The following is a 24577-nucleotide window of genomic DNA, read 5'->3' as shown; positions in this document are numbered from 1 at the left end:
TTAAAATATGTATAAGTTAGTGAAGAGAGAGAGATTGAGAACAGATTCCTTATAGCATGGAAATCCTAGCTCTGATGTAATTCAGTATAGCCAGAGAGAAAGAAAGCAATTTTCTTTCCTAGCAGCCCACATGAAATCTCTCACCACCAAGCTGGTGTCCAAACGACTAAAAGCCTCTCCCCGCCCCCCCCCATTCTCCTGCCACCATGCTCGGACAAAAAGAGGCTGATCCTCAATGGCTTCTCCCAGAAGCCATCTGTGAAACAGGAAGCAGGGCTGTCCACACACCCAGCTCCAATCTAATTGGCTGGTAGCTTTGATTGACATGACTACAGGTGATTCTATAGATGTAACTTCTGGATGCTTTCTCCTCAGGACAGAGCTCTGATTCTCCCACAAATAAGATCAGGGGTGAAACAGGGATTCCATTATCACCATTATTTACAATTGTACTAGAAATGGTAGCTTTAGCAATTGGGAAAACTAATGCATTGTTGGTGGAGCTGTGAACTGATCCAACCATTCTGGAGAGCAATTTATAGCCCAAAGGGCTATAAAGCTGGGTATACCTTTTGACCCAGCAATGCCACTATTAGGTCTTTTTCCCAAAGAGATCATAAAAAAGGAAAAAGGACCCACATGTACAAAAATATTTATAGCTGCTCTTTTTGTGGTGGCAAGGAATTGGAAATTGAGGGGTTTCCCATCAGCTGGGGAATGGCTGAACCCATAACCTCATCACTATGCTTCTCTCTGCCATTAACTGAACAAGTTGTGGTATATGAATGTAATGGAATACGATTGTGCTGTAAGAAACGATGAGCAGGCAGATCTCAGAGAAACCCGGAAGGACTTGCATGAACTGATGCTGAGTGAGATGAGCAGAACCAGGAGAACATTGTACACAGTACCATCAACATTGTGTGTTGATCAACTATCATAGACTTGATTCTTCTCAGCAATACAACGGTACAAGATAGTTGCAAAGGAATCATCATGGAAACTGCTCTCCAAATCCAGAAAAAAAAGAACTGTGGGATATGGATGCAGATTGAACCATACTATTTCTTTTGATTTTGGTGCTGATGTTGTTCTTTTTTGAGGTTTTTCCTTTTTCTCTGATTCTTTTTTCACAGCAAGACTAATGCAGAAATATGTTTAATGTGATTGTACTTATATAACCTATATCAGATTACTTGCTGTCTTGGGGTGAGGGGAGGGAGGGAGAAAAATTTGAAACTAGAAATCTTATAAAATCAAATGTTGAAAACTATCTCTAAATGTAACTGGAAAATAATAAAATAGTTTTATAATTTAAATAGCAAAGACAACTAATATACTCAAGTGCATTTGTCTGGAGGACAGTGATGAGTACACAGTGACATTGATACTGGAATGGGCTTCACTTAGAACTCATACTTGACTGCAATTTTGGGCAATCATGTTAGAGATAAAACTTAGGGACAAAAATAACAAGGGAAGTCATTAGACTTCCAACAAGAGACCTCATTAAACATCCCAAATTTCATCCTGTTTATCAAACCCTATAAATGTATTGAGTCAGTAAGCACTATTAATAAAGAGCTTGCTATGTGCGAGACCCTGTGCTAAGCTGGGGATAGAAAGGAAATAGCCCTTGTATCTGCTGGCAGAGGCCACATTCTAATGGAGACAGGAAGACAGTTGGGTGCATACCCAATGTATATGGCACCAATGGGAAATGATGAAGAGAAGGCACTCATGATGGAGGAGATGTGGAAGAACCTCTTAGGGAAGGTGGTTCTTCAGGTGAATTTTGAAGGAAGCCAAGGAGGCAGAAGTGAGTAGGGTGGGGACTCAAGGCTAGGATGAAAGCCAATGAAATGACTGAGTCAGGAGAGGTGATGGGTAATCCATGGGAGCTGAGAAAAAGTGTCCAGGACAGAGCCTTAGGTTGCATGGCCATCTGGGGCATGTGACCAAGTAATGGCCATCTCACAAGAAACAGAAAAGGAATCTAGGAGATGTCCCCCGGGAGAAGGCTGGCCATCAGCCTCAAAGCCTCCTCCCATGGACAGGAGTCCAGAAGAGGCCAAATCAGAGATTTGGTGACTGAGAGATTATGGCTAATGGCAGAGAGGAACCTAGTGATGAGGTGATGGGTTCAAGAAAACAGGGTGAAGCAAGCTGTTGTGGCTGGCCTGGTGCACCCTGCATTATTTGTCCTTGGTGATTGGAGCCTGGTGTAGTCATAGGAGAGGGCAAGAAGGAAATGAACAGGGAATACGGAAGGATGCTGAGCAATGGCTCCAGGCCTCTTTGGACTAGCTGAAGACAATAGGCATCTAGCCCCTTTGCCCCTATTCCTCTCCATGGGAAGCCCTAACTGGGGAATCAAATGGTGCTCTGCAGCTTGGAATTCATTCTTGTCCCTAAAGGCATGGACGTGGTCAGGGTGGAAGTTCTCTGTGTGTCTAGCACTGACCCAGTCCTCTGTTTGAGGATGACTCTGTTATAGTTTTACATTTATGCAGGACGGAGCACATCATGGAATCCTCCACCCAACAAAGAAGCTTGTTTGCATCATGTCCCTGTGACCTCATAGGGAGCCAAAACATCTCTTCTGCATGTTTTGTGAGCAAATGCATTTGTGGCCATTTCTGGTCTCAGACATGGTGCTTTCAAGCAGACCTTCAAAGCAGATGCAAATTGCCCAGAATTAAAATCTCTCCCTGCCCTCATTAATTGGGCTCAGGTGTGTGGAATGCCAGGCTCAATTGACCCCAGGCCCTCTTCTCTCAGCCCCTTGGGTGTCTTAGCACTGCTGGCAAGATTCTTAAGTACTGTTCACCTCCTGGGATGAGGAATGGGTAGGAAAATGTGCCCTAAAAATCATCTGCTTACCCAACCTTGGCATGATTACCAAGGAAGTCAGGGATCTCATGCTGCTTTCAAAACACACCCCCAAAAAATGTGCAAACATTTCTGCAAAGTTGGTTCTACTCCCCATCAGTACATGGAATGCGTGCACCCTTACGGACAGCAGGAAATCCAGTAGACCTGAAAGATGAGCAGATCTTGTTATAAGAGAAGTCACTCAGTGTCACATCCAAACAGCAGTCCTAAGTAAAACAAGGCTGGCAAATGAAGGCCAGCTTCCTGAAGTTGGAGCTCAATACACATTTTTTTTTTCCTGTAGTGGCCACAGTGAATGGGAAGACAATGAATCTGGAATAGGTTTTGCAATCAAAACCAATCTAGTCAACAAAACTTTATGCCTAACTTAAGGAGTGAGTGAAAGGCATGTGACAATGTGCTTGCCTTGTAGAAAAATGGCAAGGCTCTTTATGGACCAAAGACCCATGGTGCATTTCACCTACTCAGTGAGGAAGGAGTCACATTTGTGAACAATAAGGACATGATCCCAGAGAGATGGGCTGAACACTTCTATAATGATCTCAGCAGACTGTCATCAATCAATCATGAAGCCATTGGTCATTTACCTCAGGTTGAATTCAATCCCTGTCTAGCCAAAGTTCCAACTGAAGAAGTTAGAATGGCATTAGGGTCCTCTCTTGTGGCAAAACATCTGGTGCTGATTTTATTCCAGCTGAGATTTACAATGTGGGGGGGTCCATTGCTCACATAAACATTGGCTAACATTTCTGGAGTATATGGCAAGAGAAAGTTATCCCCCAGGAGCTCAAGGATGCCTCCATTGTCCATGTGTATAAAGCTAAAGGAAATGGATTGACCTGTGACAATTAGAGGGGGCTCTCAGTCACTTCTGTTGAGATTCTTGCCAGACCTCAGACACTTGACCCTTCCTAGCTGTGTGATCTTGGGCAAGCCGCTTAACCCTTATTTCCCTGCAGAACAAAACAAAACAAACAAAAAAACCTCTCTCTCTCAATCAGTATTGGCCAGATTCTTGTCACAGTCCTCCTTAATAAGACTGAGCCTTCACCTAGGATGTGGTCATCTACCTGAGAGCTAGTGTGGCTTCAGAAAGCAGTGAAGAATGGTCAATATGGTGTTTGCTCCCTAACAATGCCAGGAGAAATGCCAGGAGTAGATTGGAGGTCTGTACACAATGTTCATCAATAAAGCCTTTGGGGCAGCTAGGTGGTGCACTGAATAGAGCACCGGCCCTGGATTCAGGAGGACCTGAGTTCAAATCTGGCCTCAGACACTTAATACTTACTAGCTGTGTAACCCTGGGCAAGTCACAACCCCAATTGCCTCACAAAAAAACCACAAACAAACAAACAAAATAAAGCCTTTGATACTCTCGGCTGTGAGGAGTTATAGAAATTTATGTCAAAATGTGGTTGCCAGGAGGACTTCATCAGCATTATACACCAGTTCCATGATGTCATGCTTGCCTGGCTTCTGCATAATGGACTCTTGTCCTTTCCCAGTCAGATGAAGGTGAAACACAGCATCAAGGTCACCTGTTGCCCTGGGTAAATGATTCAACCTGAAAAGGCTACAAGGCAAGAAAAAAGTGGAGGGAGACTTAGGGCATATTTTTTTTTGCAGATGACTATACATTCCGTGCAGCCTCTGAATTTGATATGCCCCAAACTATGGATCAATTCTCTGCTGCTTATTTTGGCCTAACAGTTAACACTTAGAAAACACAGGGGTTCATCAGCCTGCACCACACCATGTATACGTGGAACCATCAGTTCAAGCCAGTGGAGAAGTTTGAAATGCCGTGGGTACAATCACTCCCCTTGGCCGTCTACTTCTCAGGGATGTCCACATTGATTCAGGCATTGCCAGAGCTAGCTCAGTATTTTGGAGGCCCTGAAGAAAAGTGTGGGACAGAAAAGGTATTAGACTGAACACCAAAATGAAGATCCTGACCTGTGGTAGAGCATTCTGAGGTTGGATTGGTCTGATCAGCCAGACAGACCTGGATCTTGACTGTAACTGTGAGGTCATTTTGGTCCTCTTTCAGAATAAAAGACAACGGCCACTCTGTCAGGCTCTGTACTACTTATGAGAGGGAAAGCTGCCATTAATGGAATAATCCCTACTCCAGTGAACTTACATTCTCATAGAGGAGACAAGAAGTACTAAAAAAACAGGGAGAGCTTCAATAGGATTGGACAAATTCAGATAAATATAAAGGTATTCAACAGAAAGTTGTTTGGCAGAGAGGCTCCCTCCCAGTGGTGGTAGATAGCAGGCAAGGCTCTAGGCAGAAAATGTGTTTTAAAGGGACAGAGGGACTACCAGGTGGAGGAAAAGAGGAAGAAAAACAAATAATTTTCAATAAACATTTTTATTTAAAATTTTGAATTCCAAATTCTATTCCTGCCTCTCTTTCCTACCCCTTTCCAGAGGCAGAAGGCAATCAGATATGTTATTCATGCACAATTATGTAAAACAGTACCATATCATTTCATATAAGAGAATTCAAAAGACAAATAATGAAAGTGAAAAAGAGCCTGCTTCTGTCTGTGTTCAGTCACTATCGGTTCTGTCTTTAGAGCTGGAGAGTTTGCTTCATCATTATTCTTTGGGATTAATTTGGATCATTGTATTGCTGAGAATAGTTAAGTTATTCACAATTCTTCATCACACAATATCATTGCCACTGTGCACAATGTTCTTCTGGTTCTGCTCATCAGTTCATGTAAGTCTTGCCAGCACTTTCTGAATTCATTTTCCCGGGCAGCTAGGTGGCACAGTGCATAGAGCACTGGCCCTGGATTCAGGAGTGCCTGAGTTCAAATCCGGCCTCAGACACTTAACACTTACTAGCTGAGGGACCCTGGGCAAGTCACTTAACCCCAATTGCCTCACCCAAAAAAAAAAAAAAAAGAACTGACACTGAATTCATTTTCCTTGTGTTTTCTTATAGCACAATAATATTCCATCATAATCATAAACCATAGCTTGTTTAGCCATTCCCCAATTGATGGGCATCCCTTTGATTTTCTTAGTCAACACAAAAAAAGCTTTTATAATATTTTTGTACAAGTAGGTCTTTTCCCCTTTTGGGGGATGTCTTTGGGATATAAATTTAGCACTGGTATTGCTGGGTCAAAGGGTATGCAAAGTTTTATAATCTTTTGGACATAATTCCAAATTACTCTCCAGAATGGTTGGATCAGTTCACAAGTCCACCAAGAGTGTATTAGTGTCCCAGTTTTCCCACGTCCCCTCCAACATCCAATGTTTTCTCATATATATATTTATATATTTATCTGTGTATGTATATGTGTGTATATATTTGTCAGTCTTATAGGTGTGAGGTGGTACCTCAGAGTTGTTTTAATTTATATTTCCCTCAACCATACTGATTTAGACCATTTTTTCCCCACATGACTATGGATAGCTTTAATTTCTTTATCTGAAAACTGCCTGTTCATATTCTTTGACCATATTTATTCACTTCTCTAGATATTAGAGAAATGAGGTCTTTATCAAAGATACTTGTTTCAAAAATTCTTTCCCAGTTTTCTGCTTTCCTTATAATTTTTAGTTCAATTGGTTTTGTTTGTACAAAAGCTTTTAAATTTTATATAATTAAAATGATCTGTTTTACATTTTGTAATTCTCTCTATGTCTTCTTTGGTCCTAAATTCTTCCCCTGTCCATAAATCTGACAGATAAACTATTCCAAGCTCTCTTAATTTGCTTATGGTATCACCCTGTATGACCTTGTTTTAGAATACCATGTGAGATGTTGGTCTATACATAGTTTTTGTCATTCTGTTTTCCAGTTTTCCCAGCAGTTTTTGTCAAATAATTAATTTTTGTTGCAAAAGTTTGGATCTTTGGGTATATTGTATATGAGATTACTCTAGTCAGTTACCATGGTGTAATTTGTACCTCTTCTCTTCCACTGATCTACTCTATTTCATAGCTGGTACCAGATTGTTTTGCAGCCAAAAGGAAACAATTCGAATACCACAGAGCTAAAGTCAGGATTACAATGCACTTACGAGATGTTACATTAAAGGATCAGAAGGATAGGAATATGATATTCTGAAAGGTATAAGAAATTGTATTACAACCAAGAATCAACTATCCAGCAAAATATAGCATAATCTTTCCAGGAGAGAGAAAACATAAAAAGGATGTTCAGTGAAATAGGGGACTTTAAAACTTTACTTTTTTTTTTTTTTTTGGTGAGGCAATTGGGGTTAAGTGACTTCCCCAGGGTCACACAGCTAGTAAGTGTTAAATGTCTGAGGCCAGATTTGAACTCAGATCCTCCTGGCTCCAGGGCTGGTGCTCTATCCACTGTGCCACCTAGCTGCCCCTAAAACTTTCCCGATGAAAATTCTTACAGGAAGAAATAGAAAGCAAAACTATACTAGTGGGGGCCCTCAACCTCCTTTTCTTTGCAAGTCACTGCCAGATTTCTGCAACTATCCTCAGTTCAGTGAAGCTCCCATCAGACTGCATCACAATAACCAAGCATCTGGCACATCTGGAATTCATCATGGCTGTGAGGAATCAGGAGAGCATGAAGTAAAACCAACAGCCTGAGCCTTTAGTTCCCTGAACCACCTTGCCTGCATGATAGTCTCAGCACCTTTTGTTTGTTTGTTTGTTTTTAGTGAGGCAGTTGGGGTTAAGTGACTTGCCTAGGGTCACACAGCTAATAAGTGTTAAGTGTCTGAGGCCGGATTTGAACTCAGGTCCTCCTAACTCCAGGGCTGGTGCTCTATCCACTGCGCCATCTAGCTGCCCCCGTCTCAGTACCTTTTTAAGAGAAAACCTCCTGTTTCTGATGTTGGAAATTAACACAGATGCAGTCAGGTGGCAAAGAGAGTTGTGCCAGGCAAGGCCTGGAGCCAGAAAGACCTGAGTTCAACTCCAACCCCTGAAAAATACCAGTTGGGTGACACTGGGCAAATTTGATTTTTGTTTTACTTCAGTTGCTTTAGTTAGAAAAATGAGGTTAATAACAGGTTCTTCTGAGGATCAAATGAAACATTCTTTGTAAAGAATGTCACACCACGCCTGGCACGTGGTAAACTCTAGGGCAGTGTTGCTCCTCCTCCTTTTCCTCCCTCCCACAGCCTCCTAAGTGGTTGCTCTGCCTCTTGTCTCTCAGGACTCTGGGCCATCCTCTTCAGTGCTGCCAAACCTCTTTTCCTTTGCATGGATCTGACCATGTGACTCTGCTACTCAATCAATTCCTGTGGCCTCTGGGATCGCATATCATCTCCTCCTTTTAGCTTCAAGGCCACATACAACCTCGCCCAACCTCTTTCAGCCTCATTAGACACTACTCACCCTCTTGCCCTTTTCAGCCCAGACACATTGGTCTTCTCTGTTTCTAGGCTCTGCTCATCCTCTTTGTCTGTCTTCATATTTTCCTCCATGTTGCAGTGCCTCTGTCCCTTGAAAACACATTTTCTGTGTAAAACTTTGCCTACTTTCTCCCACTGATGTAGGAGGCAAAAAGGGGCTTAATAGAAAAACCTAAGACCCAAGCTTTAATTCAGATATTAGCTCTAAAAGGGAGTCAGACCTCAGTTAATGGATAACTTATACCAGGTTCTTGTACCCACAGAAATCAGTGCCCAGAATGGGAACAGAGGGAGAGAGGCCATGATGACCTTAGACTAAATGATAACAGTATAGAAATTCTAAAGAAAAGTGATTCTATTTTGAAACTAGCCATGGGAATCAGAAAGAGACATGCGCAGAAAAGGCCAAATTTGTCCCCAGATTCACCTTATGACGTGTAAACCCCAAAAACCCACCTCCACTGACAAAGGTGCCCACCTTGGGGGTTGGCTTAGGACCCCAGGAACTCCAAATTAGGATAAGTCCTCCCCTGTACCTCCCCAAGGTGAAGATTATTATAATGAGACTGATAATCAATTTATGTATACTATAAATATAACTGTCTTTTCTTTCACTGTGTGAGATTTAAAATTGGATATTAGATCATAAATCTCCCCTACTTAACCCTTCCCTTAATTCATCTCCCAGACTAGTAAATGGAAGAAGCTTCTGGTTTTCTAGATAGAGCCTTTATTGTATATAAGGTGTTGTTGATTAGAAGGATAGGAAAACAGAAATACAGTACAAATCGTCTTAAATCTAGGCTTAGTCTATATTCCTTATAAAAACTCACCAAACCGATTTAGGCCACCTTTGGAGTGAGTCAGACCGTCTGTGCCGCGCCGCCCGGAGTCCCGCCAAAGGTGGCCTAAATCGGTTTGGTGAGTTTTTATAAGGAATATAGACTAAGCCTAGATTTAAGACGATTTGTACTGTATTTCTGTTTTCCTATCCTTCTAATCAACAACACCTTATATACAATAAAGGCTCTATCTAGAAAACCAGAAGCTTCTTCCATTTACTAGTCTGGGAGATGAATTAAGGGAAGGGTTAAGTAGGGGAGATTTATGATCTAATATCCAATTTTAAATCTCACAGTTTGGCGACCACGAATCGTTACAACTGTTCAAGAGATACCTTTCCACTATTCTGGTTCTCTCCCTGTGGCCACTCACAGTATTGCAATAAACCTTGGGAAACTGAGTTTTTGATTGTTGTAATTCTTTTGGAATGACTCCCAATCAATTTGACCCCAGATTTCCATCCCACATCACCACCACTGGGAGCCTCTCCTCCAAACTACTTTCTATTGTGTATCTTTCTATTTATCTGAATATATCCAATTCTATGGATGCTGTACCTGTTTTCTTCAGTACTTCTTGTCTCCCTAATGAGAATGTAAGCTCACTGGAATAAGGATCTATTCCAGTAATTGCAGCTCTCCCTCTCATGAGTAGTACAATGCCTGGCACAGAGTGGCCGCTAACTTTTGTTCTCAAAGAAGACCAAACTGGCGTCACTTATGGTCAAGTTACAGCATCTGCCTGGCTGATCAGACTAATCTCAGAATGCTCCACCACAGGCCAGGCACAAATAGTTCCTGCGAAGATTTGGGGTTGTTTCTCTAAATTTGTGCACCTCACATTTCTTTTGATCCATTTCAATTCTGCTTTGCTCATAGAGCACAGCACCTTCTCTGATGACATCACACCATGCTGGGCAGTCATCTGCAAGTATCTCCCATGTCACACAATCAATTCCAAGGTTCTTCAGAAAGACCTTGAGAGTGTCTGTGTGTTCTTGTTTGTCCTTCTTTCTAGTAGAGGATGAATGACATCAGCAAGGTCATGTGTTGACTTGCAAGTGAACTGGATTTAAGTGAGTGAGGCAGGGCTGTGCAAAGTCACCAACCTCCCTCTCTCCTCCAGAGTCATCTGGGTCAAGTGGTAAGATAAACACTCCTCAGTTTGTCTGAGGAAACACCCATTCAGTGATTAAGTGTAGGTAAGAAATGAGGCAAAACTATGGCCTCTTTGACCTCATCAAATAAAAAGGAAATCAAACTGGGAGGGGAAGATGCTCAGGGTTTCTGGCCAATACTGAAACATGTGCTATTTACACTCATTCTGAGCCATCAAAACCCAAACAATGAGCAAGCAAGGCTTGGGCTGGGACCTACTGTTGGCCAATCAGTGAGACCAGAGTGATTTGGCTTGTTTCTAATGCTAGAATAATTAGGGATGTCTTGTGAGGTTTTATCAATCAAAATTGGTATTCCTTTGGGCAGAGCACCTAGAGGTAAGGATATGATTCCCTCTGTGGACAGAGAGAGAGAGGAGGGACATATGGAAGGAAGGAAGGAGCTTTGGCCACCTGGAACTGGCCACTGTCTGCTAGGTCATTCAGTCAATTGCAAACTTCTTCACAGAGACCTTGATAATGTCTTTGTATCATTTTTCTGACTTATAAGCATTTGCCCTCTGCAAGATCTCCATAAAATAGTCGTTTTTGTTTTTGTTTTTGTTTGGGGGGGGGGACAATGGGGGTTAAGTGATTTGCCCAGGGTCACACAGCTAGTAAGTGTCAAGTGTCTGAGGCCAAATTTAAACTCAGGTCCTCCTGACTCCAGGGCCAGTGCTTTATCCACTGTGCCACCTAGCTGCCCCTAGAGTCTGCTTTTAAGTTGAATTGTTAAACTGATTTGCATTTCATATATTCTTGTTATAGCCTTTGCTTCTAAGTTGATTTGTATCATGCCAATGAAACGGATAACCCCCTGTACCAATAAGATCTGTAACCAGTGAGCAAACACCTATAAGGCTATATAATAGCTTCAGAAAGGAGAGTTGGAAGGGGTCTCCACATGATTCCTGCTCCTGCCTGCTTGTTCTTGGGACAAATAAACTGGTGCTGTGTTTTCCCCAGTAGTTCTCTGATCTGGGTTTTGTGATTAAATAATGGGGCACCCCGGAGCCCCCACCTGAAATTTGATTTGAAATTGATTGAACTGGGTGAGACCAAGAGACTGAGAATCTACTTAATGAGGATTAAATCGGGACCACACCTGGCAGGCCCTGAGTAGGGTGCTGTTCTTAGAAGTTGAACCTAGTTAAGGTTGATTAAATTGAGACCACAGGTGGCCAACCCTGAGTGGGGTGTCTTCTCAGAGGCTGTGGACTGGGCCATCAACAGGAGATGGCTCTTGACCAATCTACTTGAAGAACCTCCCATTTTGGGGAGGAGGACAGGAAGTAGGAAGCTGAGGCTGGCAGACGGGATCTGCCTCTTCACATGAGCTAGGAGGAAAGCTAGGATGAAAGCTAGGATCTCCATGCTCTAAGGGATTTGTCCTCAATCTTTTGCTCTCATCATTATCTTATTTTTGTTTGTTTGTTTTTTTAGTGAGGCAATGGGGGTTAAGTGACTTGCCCAGGGTCACACAGCTAGTAAGTGTGAAGTGTCTGAGGCCAGATTTGAACTCAGGTACTCCTGAATCCAGGGCCGGTGCTCTATCCACTGCGCCATCTAGCTGCCCCATTATCTTATAATATATCTTTCAATCCATCCTTAAAAGCCTAAACTCTTGCTGAATTTATCAGTGATTTTAGCCCCCAAAACAGGGGGCAGGGTGGCAGCACAGGTTAGAAGCCACATTTAGATCTTAACACAGTTTGTCCCCTCCCGGCCCCCTCTCCCCAAAGGACGATTGGTATGGAAACAAAATTTGATTACACCGAGTATCTTGCCACTGGAAAAGAGAGGGAGGCTGGTGACTTTGCTGACTCATCTTGACCCCATTTGGGGATTTCTTGGGGAAAAAAAAAAGTAGAGTGGTTTGCCATTTCCTTCTCCAGCTGACTTTACAGATAAGGAAACTGAGGAAAACAGATAAGTGCCTTACCCAAGGTCACATGGTAACTCTCTGTGTTTGGATTTGAACTCAAACCAGACCAGGCCTGGTTTCTAGGTGTCCTGTCATCTAATTTAAACTTTTCAATTGTTGATTATCAGTTAGGGTCTCTGTGAGCTGTCTCTGTTGATGGTGAGAGTTGATAGGGACAGATCCTCTTGGTTACTGTAAGAACACAGTTTCTCTGTTAACCCTTTTAGGTATTATCAATAAGGACTCAAGCCTCAGTTCATCTGTTAACCCCTTTTTGCCTCCTCCATCACTGTTAGTGAAGCATCCAGGAGCCCAGTACAGGTCGGGGAGAAAGGTAGAAGAAGACTGGCAAGGTAGGAGAGGGCTAAGTTATGAAGGGCTTTGACTGCCAAACAGAGCATTTTGTATTTCCTCCTGGAAGCAATAGGGAGCCCCTGCAGTTCATTGAGTGGGGGAGGGTGGTCAAACCTGCACTTTAGGAAAATGAGTGTGGGGGCTGATGGACTGGAATGGGGAGAGACTTGAGGCAGCCAGATCCCCTCCCCTAGTAACTATTGACCTACTTCAGGTGTGAGGTGATGGTGTTTTGTTGTTTTATTGAAAGCTGATTGAGAAAGCTTAGTGTGCAGTATAACTGTGAGGGATTAGAATTCATGATTATTTTGTGGGGATGAAGGGGGCCTGGGTAAGTGGAAGGGGGAAAGATTTTTATCCCCTCCTCCCAGACTTAGAAGAATAGCTGAGATGTCTCTGGGGAGTCCTAAATCTGTTTCAGTTTGGGAGGGGGGGTATGAGCTCAGATACCCAAGCTCAAAGGAAGGACGGGTCTGCTTGGAGACATGTCTGCATTATTGGGGCAGTGGTGGCAGCAATGAACCCAGGTCAGCAGACTAACCCAGGGTGGGTAAAGAGAGCTTTGGACATTCAGCCCTTTCCTCACCTCCCTTCCACCCACCTGGGCTAGGAGGAGGCTGAGCAGGGTGGAGCCAAGTTTGGCCTTGAATGGCCAGGAAAGGTGAGGGGGTGGGGCAGAAGAGACATAAATTATGGGAGGGTTGGGGGCCAGATTTTTGGAGCAGCCATTTTCTACCTTTTTTCAACTCTAGCCAGACCGAGAAGACATCAAAGAACCCGGAGTGTTTGGCCAGACAAAGTAAGTCTGGGTCTCTGGTGCTCCCCTCCCCCTCCCCATCCCCGGTTTCCACAGCCCCTCAGGTATCTGCCCCTCCTCCACACCTCCTTTGGTAGATAAGCCACCTCAGGATCCAGAAATGAAGCATTTTTTCAGAATCTTTTTGGTCTGTGTCTCCCCTCCCCAATCCGTCCTCCTCCCTTCCTCCCAGGAGAGAACTCTTCAGAGGCCTGCCCCTTCCACCCCTGAGGAGGCTGCCTGGTAGAGAGAGGGGAAGAGGGCTGCATTTGGACTTGGGTGCTGGGTTCAAATCCACCTCCCCTGGGTCCCACTTCTAGACTCTAGTAGTCATGCAGTCCTTTCCACTTGTGATCTCCTTTGAACCTCACAACAACCTGGCCATGTAGGGGCTATTGTCCCCATTTTACAGAAGAGGAAACTGAGGCTGAGAGGTATAGTGACCCTCCCAGGGCCTTAGCTAGGATGTGTCTGAGGGAGAATTCTTAACTGGGTCTGACTGACTCCAGGCCCAGGGCTCTTTCTATCCACTTAGCCTCAGCTGCAAACTCACTGAACCTCAGTCTTCTCATCTGTACAATGAGAGGGCTGGATGGAGTGACCTCTAACTAGCCCTGTCAGGTTTCAAATATATGTGTGTTCCTGTGATCTGGAAATCAGCTCAGAAATAAACCCTTGCATGTTCCGAGCTGGAGTCAGTAAATGTTCTTGGCTTTCCAGACTGGCTGTAAATCTGACCCAAGCTGGAATCCTGGCTGTTCATAATGTCCCTGTGACCCTGGGCCAGTCATTGACTGCTCTGAGCCTTGTTTCCTCCAAGGTAACAGGAGGGCATAGAACCCAAGGCACTCAAACTGTGGCCTCCAGCCTTGGACACCATCTCTGGCCCTACTCAGTTCCCTGCTTCCCTGCTACTGTCTGCCACTGGGCAGACAACCTGCCCCTCCCCACCAGCCCAGCCTGAACTGGGAGAAACCTTCAGACACATTTAGGGGCCCGGAAGGAAGCCCAATTCTAACTGTCATGGATGTTTGGGGCAAACTGCGTCAGTTTACCCAAATAACTTGAGGAGACCACCAAGTCAAGCAGAGACAGATTTATTACATTCCTGCAGGAATGGGCAAACTCGATGACTGAGTCGCAATAGCTAATACATGCCTTGACCTTTTATAGGAATGTTGGTCAGGGGGGAAGTCCCCATGCACACTAGGGTGAGCTCACAATCTAACATCCAATCCTGTCTCACCCAGGGTGCGTGTTTAGCTCATGATCAATGTATGGAGACATGCATATGTGTTCCAGGAACAAGAGGGAAAAGGGGAGGGGGAACAAGGTCAAACTGAAGGAAGAGGGAACGGGGAGTCAGATGTTTCAGATCTCACAGTTCCCACTGACTCCCCTCTCCCAGCTCCTATCTCTAAAGATATTCAACTTGAATAAGAGGAAGAGTCACTCGGGTCTTTCAGCATTGTTTTGTAGTGTTAATTTTAGAAGGATGACAGGGTTAAAATTTATCTTCAGCTATGTTGGGAAATCAAAGAAATAGAATAAAGAATAAAAGAATAATCCATTGTTGGGATCCTAGGGTCAAGGGGATTCTGCTTTGAGAAAAAGAGAGATGTCACTTAACATCTGGTCTCAACTTAATTGCTGCATCCTGTGCTGAGCCTTGTTCTTGAGTCCTGAGTATTGAATTGGTGGGCAAACTCCCCAACCCACTCAACAGGTTCTGACACATGATGGATTCCAGATAAAACTAAGATGTAGCTGACAAGTGGGGAGACTGAGCAGAAGTAAAAATACTGTTAATTGGCAATAAAACTTAAAGGAGACAGTGAGAATTTGACAAGCAATAAACTTTTAAACTAACTATACTGGGGCGGGGCTGGGTACCTTCCAGACCCCATCATCAGAGTTTAATCTGACTCAAATCCATAATCATCTCATACATGGGGAAAATGGGATACATGATAGGGGTATGGGGTTCTTAGGAATTCCACTTTAAAGAATTACATCCTCTTGCACACAAAAGCAATTAGAATAAGATGGTAGTTTATGAAGAGGAAGGGAAGGGAAACCATGAAAGAAATCCTTGGACTTCTTATGGGGAAAAGGCATGGCACAGAGAGCGTGGCTCTGAGATACCAATCTCCTCAAGCAGGAGACTGGCAGATACTTTTATAGAGACTGATGGGGGTGACCATCTGACTGTGGAAAGTTCCTTTAGTGAGGGAGGACCCTCCCCCACTGGTGGTGGCTGGGGGAGTTGGGGGAGGGGTGGCTGCAGATCTCAAGCCATCTCCTCAGGACACAGAAGCCACACCTAAACTTATCTCCCCAGGGGTGGGGGAGACTGGAATGAAGGGTGGGGGTCCTGGAGCTAGCTCCCTTGCGATCCGGTTCCATTTATCTTTTTAGGTGCATCTGTCCTTTTGTTTAGTTTCTCAAGGAGAAGGTTCTTTGATGTGCCCCAGAGAACTTCTGGGGTGCCCTGGGCCCATAACACAACCACCAACTTTCTGCCTTGCTCCACTTTTCCCAGGCTCAGTAGATTCCTCCAGTGTCTTTGCTCTCCACTCCATGCCCTGCCCTTCTCAGGGACTTTCTTTGGCCTCCTAGGCATTGTCTCTTCCCACAGTTAAATGAAAAAACCTGAAATTCCCTCTTTCCCTTGCCCCAGTACTGGCTCATTTTCTAAAATTGCTTCAAGAAGCCCCATTGGCCTTAGCCCAGGGCCTGGCACAGTGTACACTGCACCCCAGGAGCAGAACTCAACTTTAAAAGGCACCAAAGAGGCTAAAAATCAGAAAGAGAAAAGATCCCTCTGCATAGAACATTTTATGGCCAGAGGGAGGCCCAAAACGTAAACTCAGAGGGGGACAACAGTGATAAAAGGGCTGCACGTGAAGCCTTGAAAGGGAAGAGGAATTGGTCCTGAGACCAAAAAGCCTCTTGGAAGAGCTGGACAAGGATCTGACAAACCCAATAAGAGGCAGGAGGGAAAGTGGGTAGAGATGCTGCCCAGGGGTTCAGTCAGTTTCCCCAGCATCCACCTGACTTCTTCCTAGTCTGTAGCCTAATTCCCCTCTTGTTTTCATCCATAACAAACAAGGTCTTCCCTGGGCAGACTTTAGAACCTTAGAAATGCTAATGATGCCCCCAGGATCTCTCCTGCCCCAGTCCCCTCCCCTTCTGCCCCTCCCATTTGGGAGTCTTCCTTTGTTTCTCCTGAATAGCCCCTTGATCAGTTTCTGAAACTGTAGCTCTGCCAAGTTCCAGCCTGTCAATTGCAGGAGATTCTAAGACTAAGACAGCCCTAGTCCTGGGAGTTTACTCTCTAATGGGAGGATAAGGGGGTTGCCACATAATTTACGAATATTGGGGAGATCACGGCGGGGGGCGGTGCCGGAGTGCCCCGACTCCTGGGAGATGATGCCAGCTCCCTGAATGTCTGAGCTAGCCTGGGTTTTGGCAACATCCCAGGCCCTTAATCTCTTACCAGGGGAAGGTGTCCCTGACAGCCTGGGTCTGAGGCAGGGCTGGGAGCCTGACTTCCTGAGTCTGACTCTCTATTGACAACAGGTACACAATTCTTCAGATCAAGCCTGTAAAGAGGACACAGGTGGAAGGTAGTCTGAGAGGAGGAAGCACCAGCAGCTGGGGAGGGAGGAAGAAAACCAGGGCAGGCCTGCAGAAGGGGGGATCTGAGAGCCATCCTGAAGGAAGCTAAGGCAGAGGGGGAGGGGAGAGCCCCCAAGCAGGAGGGAGCAGAGCTTGGGGGTTGTTTTCTGTTTGGGGGAGGGAGGGAAAGGCTGGTGAGTGTAGTACATGCCTGGAAGGGGGAAGAGTAGGAGAAGAATGCAGAGATCTGCAGCAAACCTGTGTTTAATCCTATGGGCTAGTTTTCCAATGTGTAGAATTGGGGGTTGAATTGCATGACGTAATGTCCCATTTATACAGGACATGGGGGTTATCAAAGCCTTTGTTTCTGTGACAGAAGCCATATTGTTACAGGGGACTATCTAGTAACTTGCCCAGCATGAACATGGCAAGGTCTTGGTGGAATTTGAACTCAGGTCTTCCCTTCAGAGAGGCAACTAGGTGGTGGCAGGGTGGATGGAGGACCAGTCCTAGTGTGTGAGACTCATCTTCCTGACTTCAAATGTGGCCTCAGACACTTACTAGCTGTGTGATCCTAAGCAAGTCACTTAACCCTGTCTGCCTCAGTTTCCTTATCTGTAAGAGAAACTGGAGAAGAAAATGGTAAAGAAACTCCCAAATGGAGTCAGGAAGAGTCGTTCCTGACTGATAATGACTGAGCACCAAGTTCCCTTCCGCACTCAATCCACTCAACTAACAAAACACATGCAATGCCCAGAACTTCCCCATCTTTAAAACGAAAACCTTCTCTTAGCCCCATCATCCTTAAGCTATCCCCTTTCCTCCTTCACAGGGATTTCCTAGAAGAGACTCCCCGTTTGGGACTGTCTCTTCTTTTTCCACCCCCTGCTCCTTCTCCACCTCTTGGAAGTCAGATCTCCTTGAGTCAGCTAGCTACAAGCAGTGACCTCATTGCTGAAGACTCTTCCCCTTTCATTGGCTTTTCCCTGACTTCTCTATAGCTGTGGTTGTTGCCAACCATTCCCACCCATTGGATAAACACTTGTCCTGGGAGATTGTCACCTGTCCTGGTTCTCCTCCTGCCTATTGGACTGATAACCAAGGAATCAATAACTCCTTCCTCTGGTCTGATTTGGTTCCCTTCTCTCCCTGGCCACCTCACTCCCCATGGGGGTAATTCTCTCAGTCCTGGGCCTGCTTTTCTGAAGTAGCTTTCAGTCATCTCTCTGAAGGGAACTAGCTGGGTGGTACAGTGGGTAGTGCTGGACCTCAGTCAGCTAGACCTGAGTCCAAACCTCTCTCACATGGCTATCACCTCTCTTAAGTGACTTGATGTCTTGCCCTCTCTGTTTCCTCATCTGTATGTCCCAGACACTGCACTAGGGTGCAGAGGACAATCAGTGCTGTTCCTTCAGCAAGTTTAGGTGAGTGTTGGGGAATTGCTCAGCCCAGAGGTCCTAAAAACCTCCTGGACAGAGAGTTCCAGGGGACTCATGATGGAAGGGCATCTCCAAATCCAGAAAAAACAACTGTGGAGTATAGATGCTGATTGAATCATACAATTTCTTTTGCTTTTGGTGCTGTTGTTTTTCTTTTTTTAGGTTTTTCCTTTTTGTTCTGATGCTTCTTTTATAACACGACTAATGCAGAAATATGTTTAATGTTATTATATATATATATTTTATATATATAACCTATATCAGATTACATGCTATCTAGGGAGAGGGGGGAGGGAGAAAAATTTGAAATTTGAAATCTTATATAAACAAATGTTGAAAACTATCTTTACATGTAACTGGGAAAAAATACTTTTATCAGAAAAAAACAACCCTCCTACACAGTAATGAGAATAATAAGAGTGTCATGGGGAAAATAGGGTAGGGGGTTCGGGATAGGGGATAGGGGTTTGGGAAAGGGGTTAGGGGTAGGGGTTTGGGGTCCTTAGGAATTCCTCTTTAAAGAATTAAGAACCCTCTTGCACACAAAAGCAGTTAGAATAAGAGAGTCATTTATTTAGGGGAATGGGAAAGGAAGGGAATGGGAACCATCAGAGAAATCCTTGGACTTCTCATGGGGAGAAGGCATGGCACAGGGCGTGGCTCTGAGATACCAATCTCCTCAAGCAGGAGACTGGCAGGTACTTTTATAGAGGACTGATAGGGGTGACCATCTGACTGTGGAAAGTTCCTTTAGTGAGAGAGGACGATCCCCCACTGGTGGTGGCTGGCAGAGTTGGGTGAGGGGTGGCTGCTGATCTCTCAAGCCATCTCCTCAGGACACAAAGGAAGCAGGTACACCCAAATTTATCTCCCCAGAGTTGAAGGAGACTAGAATGAAGGGTGGAGGTCCTGCTAGCTCAGTCTGATCTGGTTACACTTATCTCTTTAGGTGTGTCTGTCCTCTGCTTTAGCTTCTCAAAGAGAAGGTGCCTTGATGTGCCCCAGACAACTTCTGGAGTGCTCTGGGCCCATAACAAGAGCTAGCCTTTCTCTAGCACCCAGGTGCCAGGCACTGCTAAGCCCTTGGGAAGTGGAATCCTCACAGCAGCCTTTGGGGTAGATGCCATTATATTCCTTTTTTATAATTGAGGAAAGCAAGACAATCAGGTCAACTGACTTGTCCAGAATCTCACAGAGAACATGTCAGAGGTCAAATTTGAACTCAGTTCTTCCTGCCTCCAGGCCCACCTAGCTCTGGAATCCCTCCTTGAAGATAAAGTAGCATCAGCTCACTGCAGTTGCTCTGTGGGGAGCATCTCAGTGGATCAAGGAGAAGTAGAGACATAAATAAGGTTTTACACAGCCTTAGTCCATCTGGGGAGGCTGGGCAGCCACTTTGCTCATTGGGATGGTTGGGTATAGAGACAGGATGTCAGGTGATTTGGGGAGAATGTTAACCTTCCTCTTAGGAGTTGCAGAGGTTGTTTCAGTGGGTATGTTTTCTCATGCCCAGAATGTCTGGTGGGGCCAGAGGAGGTGGGTCTCTAGTTAATTCCCTCAGAAGATCTCATTGGTGACTCCCCAGTTTTTGGAGGCTTCCCTGAGGTCTGTCTCTGTTTACATAGTCCTGTAAGGCAGTTCAGTTTCTTTGACATCCAAGATAATTCTTTGGGGGAGCTGCTTCCCCCAAATTCACTGGATTTCCTCCACATTAGCAACTTAGACGCCATCCCTGACTCTTCCCTCTGTCTTGGCCCCATCCCCTACAGCCAATTAGGTGCTAAATCTTCTTTATTGTTTTTCCTTTTAATTTGTCTGTCTCATAGTCACCTCTTGTTTTCTCCAAGTATTCCAGTTTCACTGTCTATTTTTGCCTTTCATTTTTCTTTCAAGTCCTCTCTGTGCCCCTCCCCTCCACTATTTTCCTGAACCACCTTGGATACCGCCTGCAGGAAGAATTCTCTTTTCTGGGGCCAAGCAAACAAACCTCCCCATATGAGCCACTTCTGCACATAGGCCCTGTCCAGGAACTTAACTGGATTGGCTTATCTAACTCTCTTGGCTTTGGGGCGAAAAAATCTAAGGTGAAGGTGATGGTCTCCTACAGGCTGAAAGTTCAGGCCTCCCCATATCACGTCCACTCAGGAAATTCCAGTGACTCCTGTAGTATTGGGGAGCAGGTCTAGATGCCTCTGGATGCTGTTTGAAAGCTCTTTAGAGCCTGGCCCCAGCTACCATCCGAGGTGCTTACACACAGTCCCCTTCACCCAGGCCTGAGCAGCCCAACTGGCCTTTTGGCTTCTCTTCCTTTGTGTTGCTCCTTCCCCAGGCTTTGTCTTTATGCTGCTGTTCCCATTGTCAGAAAGCCATTCCTCTCTTAGAGCCCCTGAGTTCCCTGGGAAAGCTCTTAATTCTCAGCTGAGCAGTAGTAGGTCTCACCCCCAAGCCAGGCAGACATAAAAGTGGTTCTGTGTATGTGTACATTCTCCTTCATTTGGCTTTGTTTCCCTTTTTCTTTTTTTTCCAATTTTTAAATATTTTTAATAATAAAAATATTTTATTGTTTTCCTGTTACATGTAAAGATAGTTTTCAACAGTTGTTTTCATAAGAATTTTAGTTCTAAATTTTTCTCCCTCCCTCCCTTCCCGCTCCCCAAGACAGAAAGCCATGTGATGTAGGTTAAATATGTACAATCACATTAAATGTATTTCTGCATTAGTCTTTAGTTTTGTTTTTAAAAAAATGCCAGAAGGATCATTAAGGATTCTGTGCTGGGGTTTTGAGCTCCCCAGCCCAGGAATCCCACTTTCTGTCCCTCTGTGGCCTCCATCCTGGTTTCCTGGCATTCTTGTGCCCCAGGACCAGCCTGTCCTGCTTTCTGCCCCTCTCCACTTCCCCTAGAACCTGGGTTTTGAGGGGTGAAGAGGGAACTAGTGAGACCTCCCAGGGGAGGGATTCCAGTGACTGAGTCAGGTAACAGCCACACCCCTAGACTTAGAGGGAGATGTGAAGGTGTGTGTAAGTAGATAGAGAAAGGTTATCACATGTGCTGTGACATATGCCCTGGGACCCAGGTGTCCTGGCCTCAGCTCCCCCTTAGGATCCAGCTGTCTTCCTCTGAGAGAAAATCTCTTAGGGAAGAAAAACAAGACAGAAGGAAACGCTCCCTCAGTGTGAGGACTGGGGTATGGAAGGTCAGGAGTGGGGATGGGCCAAGGGGGTGAATGTTTTCAGTTTGGAGGGGAGTTAAGGACGGGGGCAGGGGGGGGGGCAAGTCTGGATCCCAGACTACAGAGAAGCAAGGGGGGCTTCAGGGGAGGGGAATGGCTGGGAGAACCAGGAAGAAGATGGGTGTGGTGGGGGAGGAGCTGGCAGGGCAGGAGTTTCTGCTGAGGAGGGTTGGAGTCCCAGAGCAGGTAAGGGAGGGGGCAGAGGTGGTAGAGCAATGGGGGAGGAGAGGCCTCAGAACTGAGCAGCCAGGTAGGGGGTGGCCTTGGTGGAATTCTCTTCCTGGGGTGAAGTTTGGAAGCCTGGGAGGTGGGAAGGGGAGGAGAGAGGTCATTCCAGGAGATAGGGGGCTGGGCAGGGCTTGACCCTTGGGAATAGGAGGCCTTACCCAGAGCAGCATGGCTGGAGGCAGAAGCCCTTAGATCTGAGATCTCTCTTCCTTCATTTCAAGCTGAGGTCTCTTCTTCCCTCAGAAGGGAGATCTCTCTGCCTTCCCTGGACCTGAGATCTCTCTGTGTTCTGGGAGCCAGCTCTGCACAAGCAGGTGCCAGGTAGGTCAGAACAAGGGCCCCTCTCCACATCCTGCTTCTGATGGTTGTCCTTTGCGTTGGGCCTCATCTTCCCACTCTGTTGCTGTTGTCTGTTTGTTGTTTCTCCTTCTCAAAGAGGATCGTGACACATGTCATGCCTTGCAATGAATTAGATTTAAGTGAGGAGGGTCAGTGTTCTATCCACCAAGCCCCCTATCTCTCACAATCTGACCTCTTGGTCAGTGTCCTCTTGGCTGGCCAGGAGCAAGCCCCCCTCCAATCCTGGCTCTGGGGGTGTCTCTTCCTACTTATAAAGGGAGCCTGTCACTTCCCAAAAGTCCTAGGATGCCATGCACAGTTTCACCATGAGGTCAGAGTTGCCTGACCTACATATCTCACCCATAGTATCAGATGGAGGTAGGGCTCTGGGTCTGGGGTCATTGAGCCTTGGCATGGTCTCCTCCCCTCTGGGATTCCCAGCCCCTTCTGTCTCCTGGGTCTCTGCAGGAAGATGGGGAAGGGGCAGGAGGCCAAAGACAAGGAATTAGAGAGGGTGGCAAGTCCTCTTCCTGTTCATGCCAAGGTCACTTCCAAGCCTGACCCTCTCTGCTGTCATCCTGTTCTGGTTAGAGTCTCTCCCCTGAGGGCAGGACGTTTGCAAGTGCTCTGAGACTTCAAGCTCTGTAATTCCAGGTAGGCCAGTGTCCACCCTAGGAGGAAAACGCATAGACAATGTCTCGCCCACTCTGAGACCTTTTTCCCTCCCCAGGCCAGTTTGCCGACAACCAAAGTATATTCCAAGGAGAGAGCCTGGAACCACAGAGAATGGCCCCTGGGACCCAGAGACCCTCATTCCAGGTAAGTGTGGCCCATCCACAGACCTGACCAGCATCAGCAAAGGTGGAATCCAGCAGAGCCAAGGAAGCTTTATCCTGTTACATGTACATTGTCTGCTGCAGGGCTGTCAGCAGAGCAGACATTGTCCTCTTGATTCTGCTCATTTCCTACTGCCTCAAGCCACCCCAGTCTTCCCTGGTCTCTCTGAATCCCTCTCATTTGACGTTTCTTAGGTCACATCAATGAGTATTTAGACAGTGGCTCCACTGTGCCAACCTACTGGGCATGCAAAGGAATGTTTAAACAATAACAATCCCTGCCCTCATGGGGCTCACAGTCTCCTTGGGAGATAACAGGGCAGCAGCTGGGTCCACACAAGGTCTCTACAGTATGAATGGGAGGCCCCCTCAGAGGGAAGGCCCAAGCAGTGTCAGGGACCAGGAAAAGCTCATTTTCAGAAGGTGAGGATTTTGCTGAGATGTGAAGGAAGCCAGTGTTGGGGGCCTTGTGACCTGTATCTAGGGGCTAGCTCAGCCAAAGAATTGGAGGCTCATGACAAATCTTGTGTTAAAATGGAAAGTCATTCACTTCTTTGCACCTAAATCCCATTTTTCCCCCATTTTTTAAGGATACACCTGAGCAGGCGGGTCCACAGGGAATGCTTTCTCCTTGACCCTTTTCATGGTGGGCTGGGCTAGACCTCAGGGACAGATGCCCACACCTGCCTCCAAGTGGGTGCTGACAAAAACCTGAGCAATTCTTAAGTCTGGATGTCGTGTGACTGTAAATCAAAGAGAATCTAGAAGTAGCCTGGCTAGCTATTCATACCTCAGACAGTGGGGCCACCCACTGAGACTGAAGATCTTTACAGGAGAGAGCAGAGTGTACACCCCTCCTGGGGAATCCAAGAGCCACATGAGCAGCCCACCTTTTTACCTGCCCAATGATTTTTGCTGGGTTTCAGCACCATAATGTTGGGAGACTTGTGACCTGGATCAGGAAGCAAGCTCACTCATGAATTGAAGGCTCATCATAAATCTTTTTTTTTTTAAATAGAATTTTATTTTCCAAAATATATGTAACTACAAAATTTTAACATCAATTTTTTTAAAACTGTGTGTTCCAACTTCTCTTCCCCCCTCCATTTCCACCCGCCACCCACAAGAATTCAAGCAATTCAAAATAAGTTATACAAGAGTAGTCATGGAAAACTTCCCATATTAGCTAGTTGTGAGAGAAAACAGTAAAAAAAAACAAAACTTCAGATTAAGGAATTGTCAAAGAGGAAATAAAAAAAATTTTTAAATGTGTTTCCAGATACTATCAGTTCTTTTTCTGCAGATGGGCTGCAATCTTCATAAATCTTTCAGGGTTATATTTGATCATTGCCTTGCTGAAAATAACCACATGCTTCCCAGCAGATCATCCCCCACTAGTGCTGTTATTTTGTATACAGTACATTTCACTCTGCTTCAGCTCATGTAGGTCTTTCCAGGTTTTTCTGATAGTATCCTGTTCATCATAATCTAAATAAAGTATCTTAAACTTGACAGAGAATTTTCTTCATAAAAGCCCAGCAAAGTAGGT

General features: G+C 45.4%; 1 protein-coding gene across 3 annotated transcripts in view; it reads left to right on the top strand.

The window, feature by feature from the left end:
* LOC122751847 (zinc finger protein 2 homolog) overlaps positions 1-24577 on the top strand; it is an 86489-nt gene that overhangs the window by 44174 nt on the left and 17738 nt on the right. Inside the window, exons 1-2 of one of the 3 annotated variants that reach the window (XM_043999045.1) lie at positions 22088-22174; positions 22923-23011. The exons of 1 other annotated variant lie outside the window; for it this stretch is intronic. In XM_043999045.1, the coding sequence (XP_043854980.1) occupies positions 22979-23011 (33 nt within the window). In that variant the 5' untranslated portion in view covers positions 22088-22174; positions 22923-22978. Of the gene's footprint in view, positions 1-22087; positions 22175-22922; positions 23012-24577 lie in introns of those variants that run through there. One more of the 3 variants, XM_043999043.1, reaches the window with a different exon arrangement.

The sequence above is a fragment of the Dromiciops gliroides genome, chromosome 3 (genome assembly GCF_019393635.1).
Source record: "Dromiciops gliroides isolate mDroGli1 chromosome 3, mDroGli1.pri, whole genome shotgun sequence".
In the NCBI taxonomy this organism is placed as follows: Eukaryota; Metazoa; Chordata; class Mammalia; order Microbiotheria; family Microbiotheriidae; genus Dromiciops; species Dromiciops gliroides.
The sequence above is the reverse complement of the archived record's forward strand: the minus strand, read 5'-3'. Positions and strand labels throughout refer to the sequence as shown.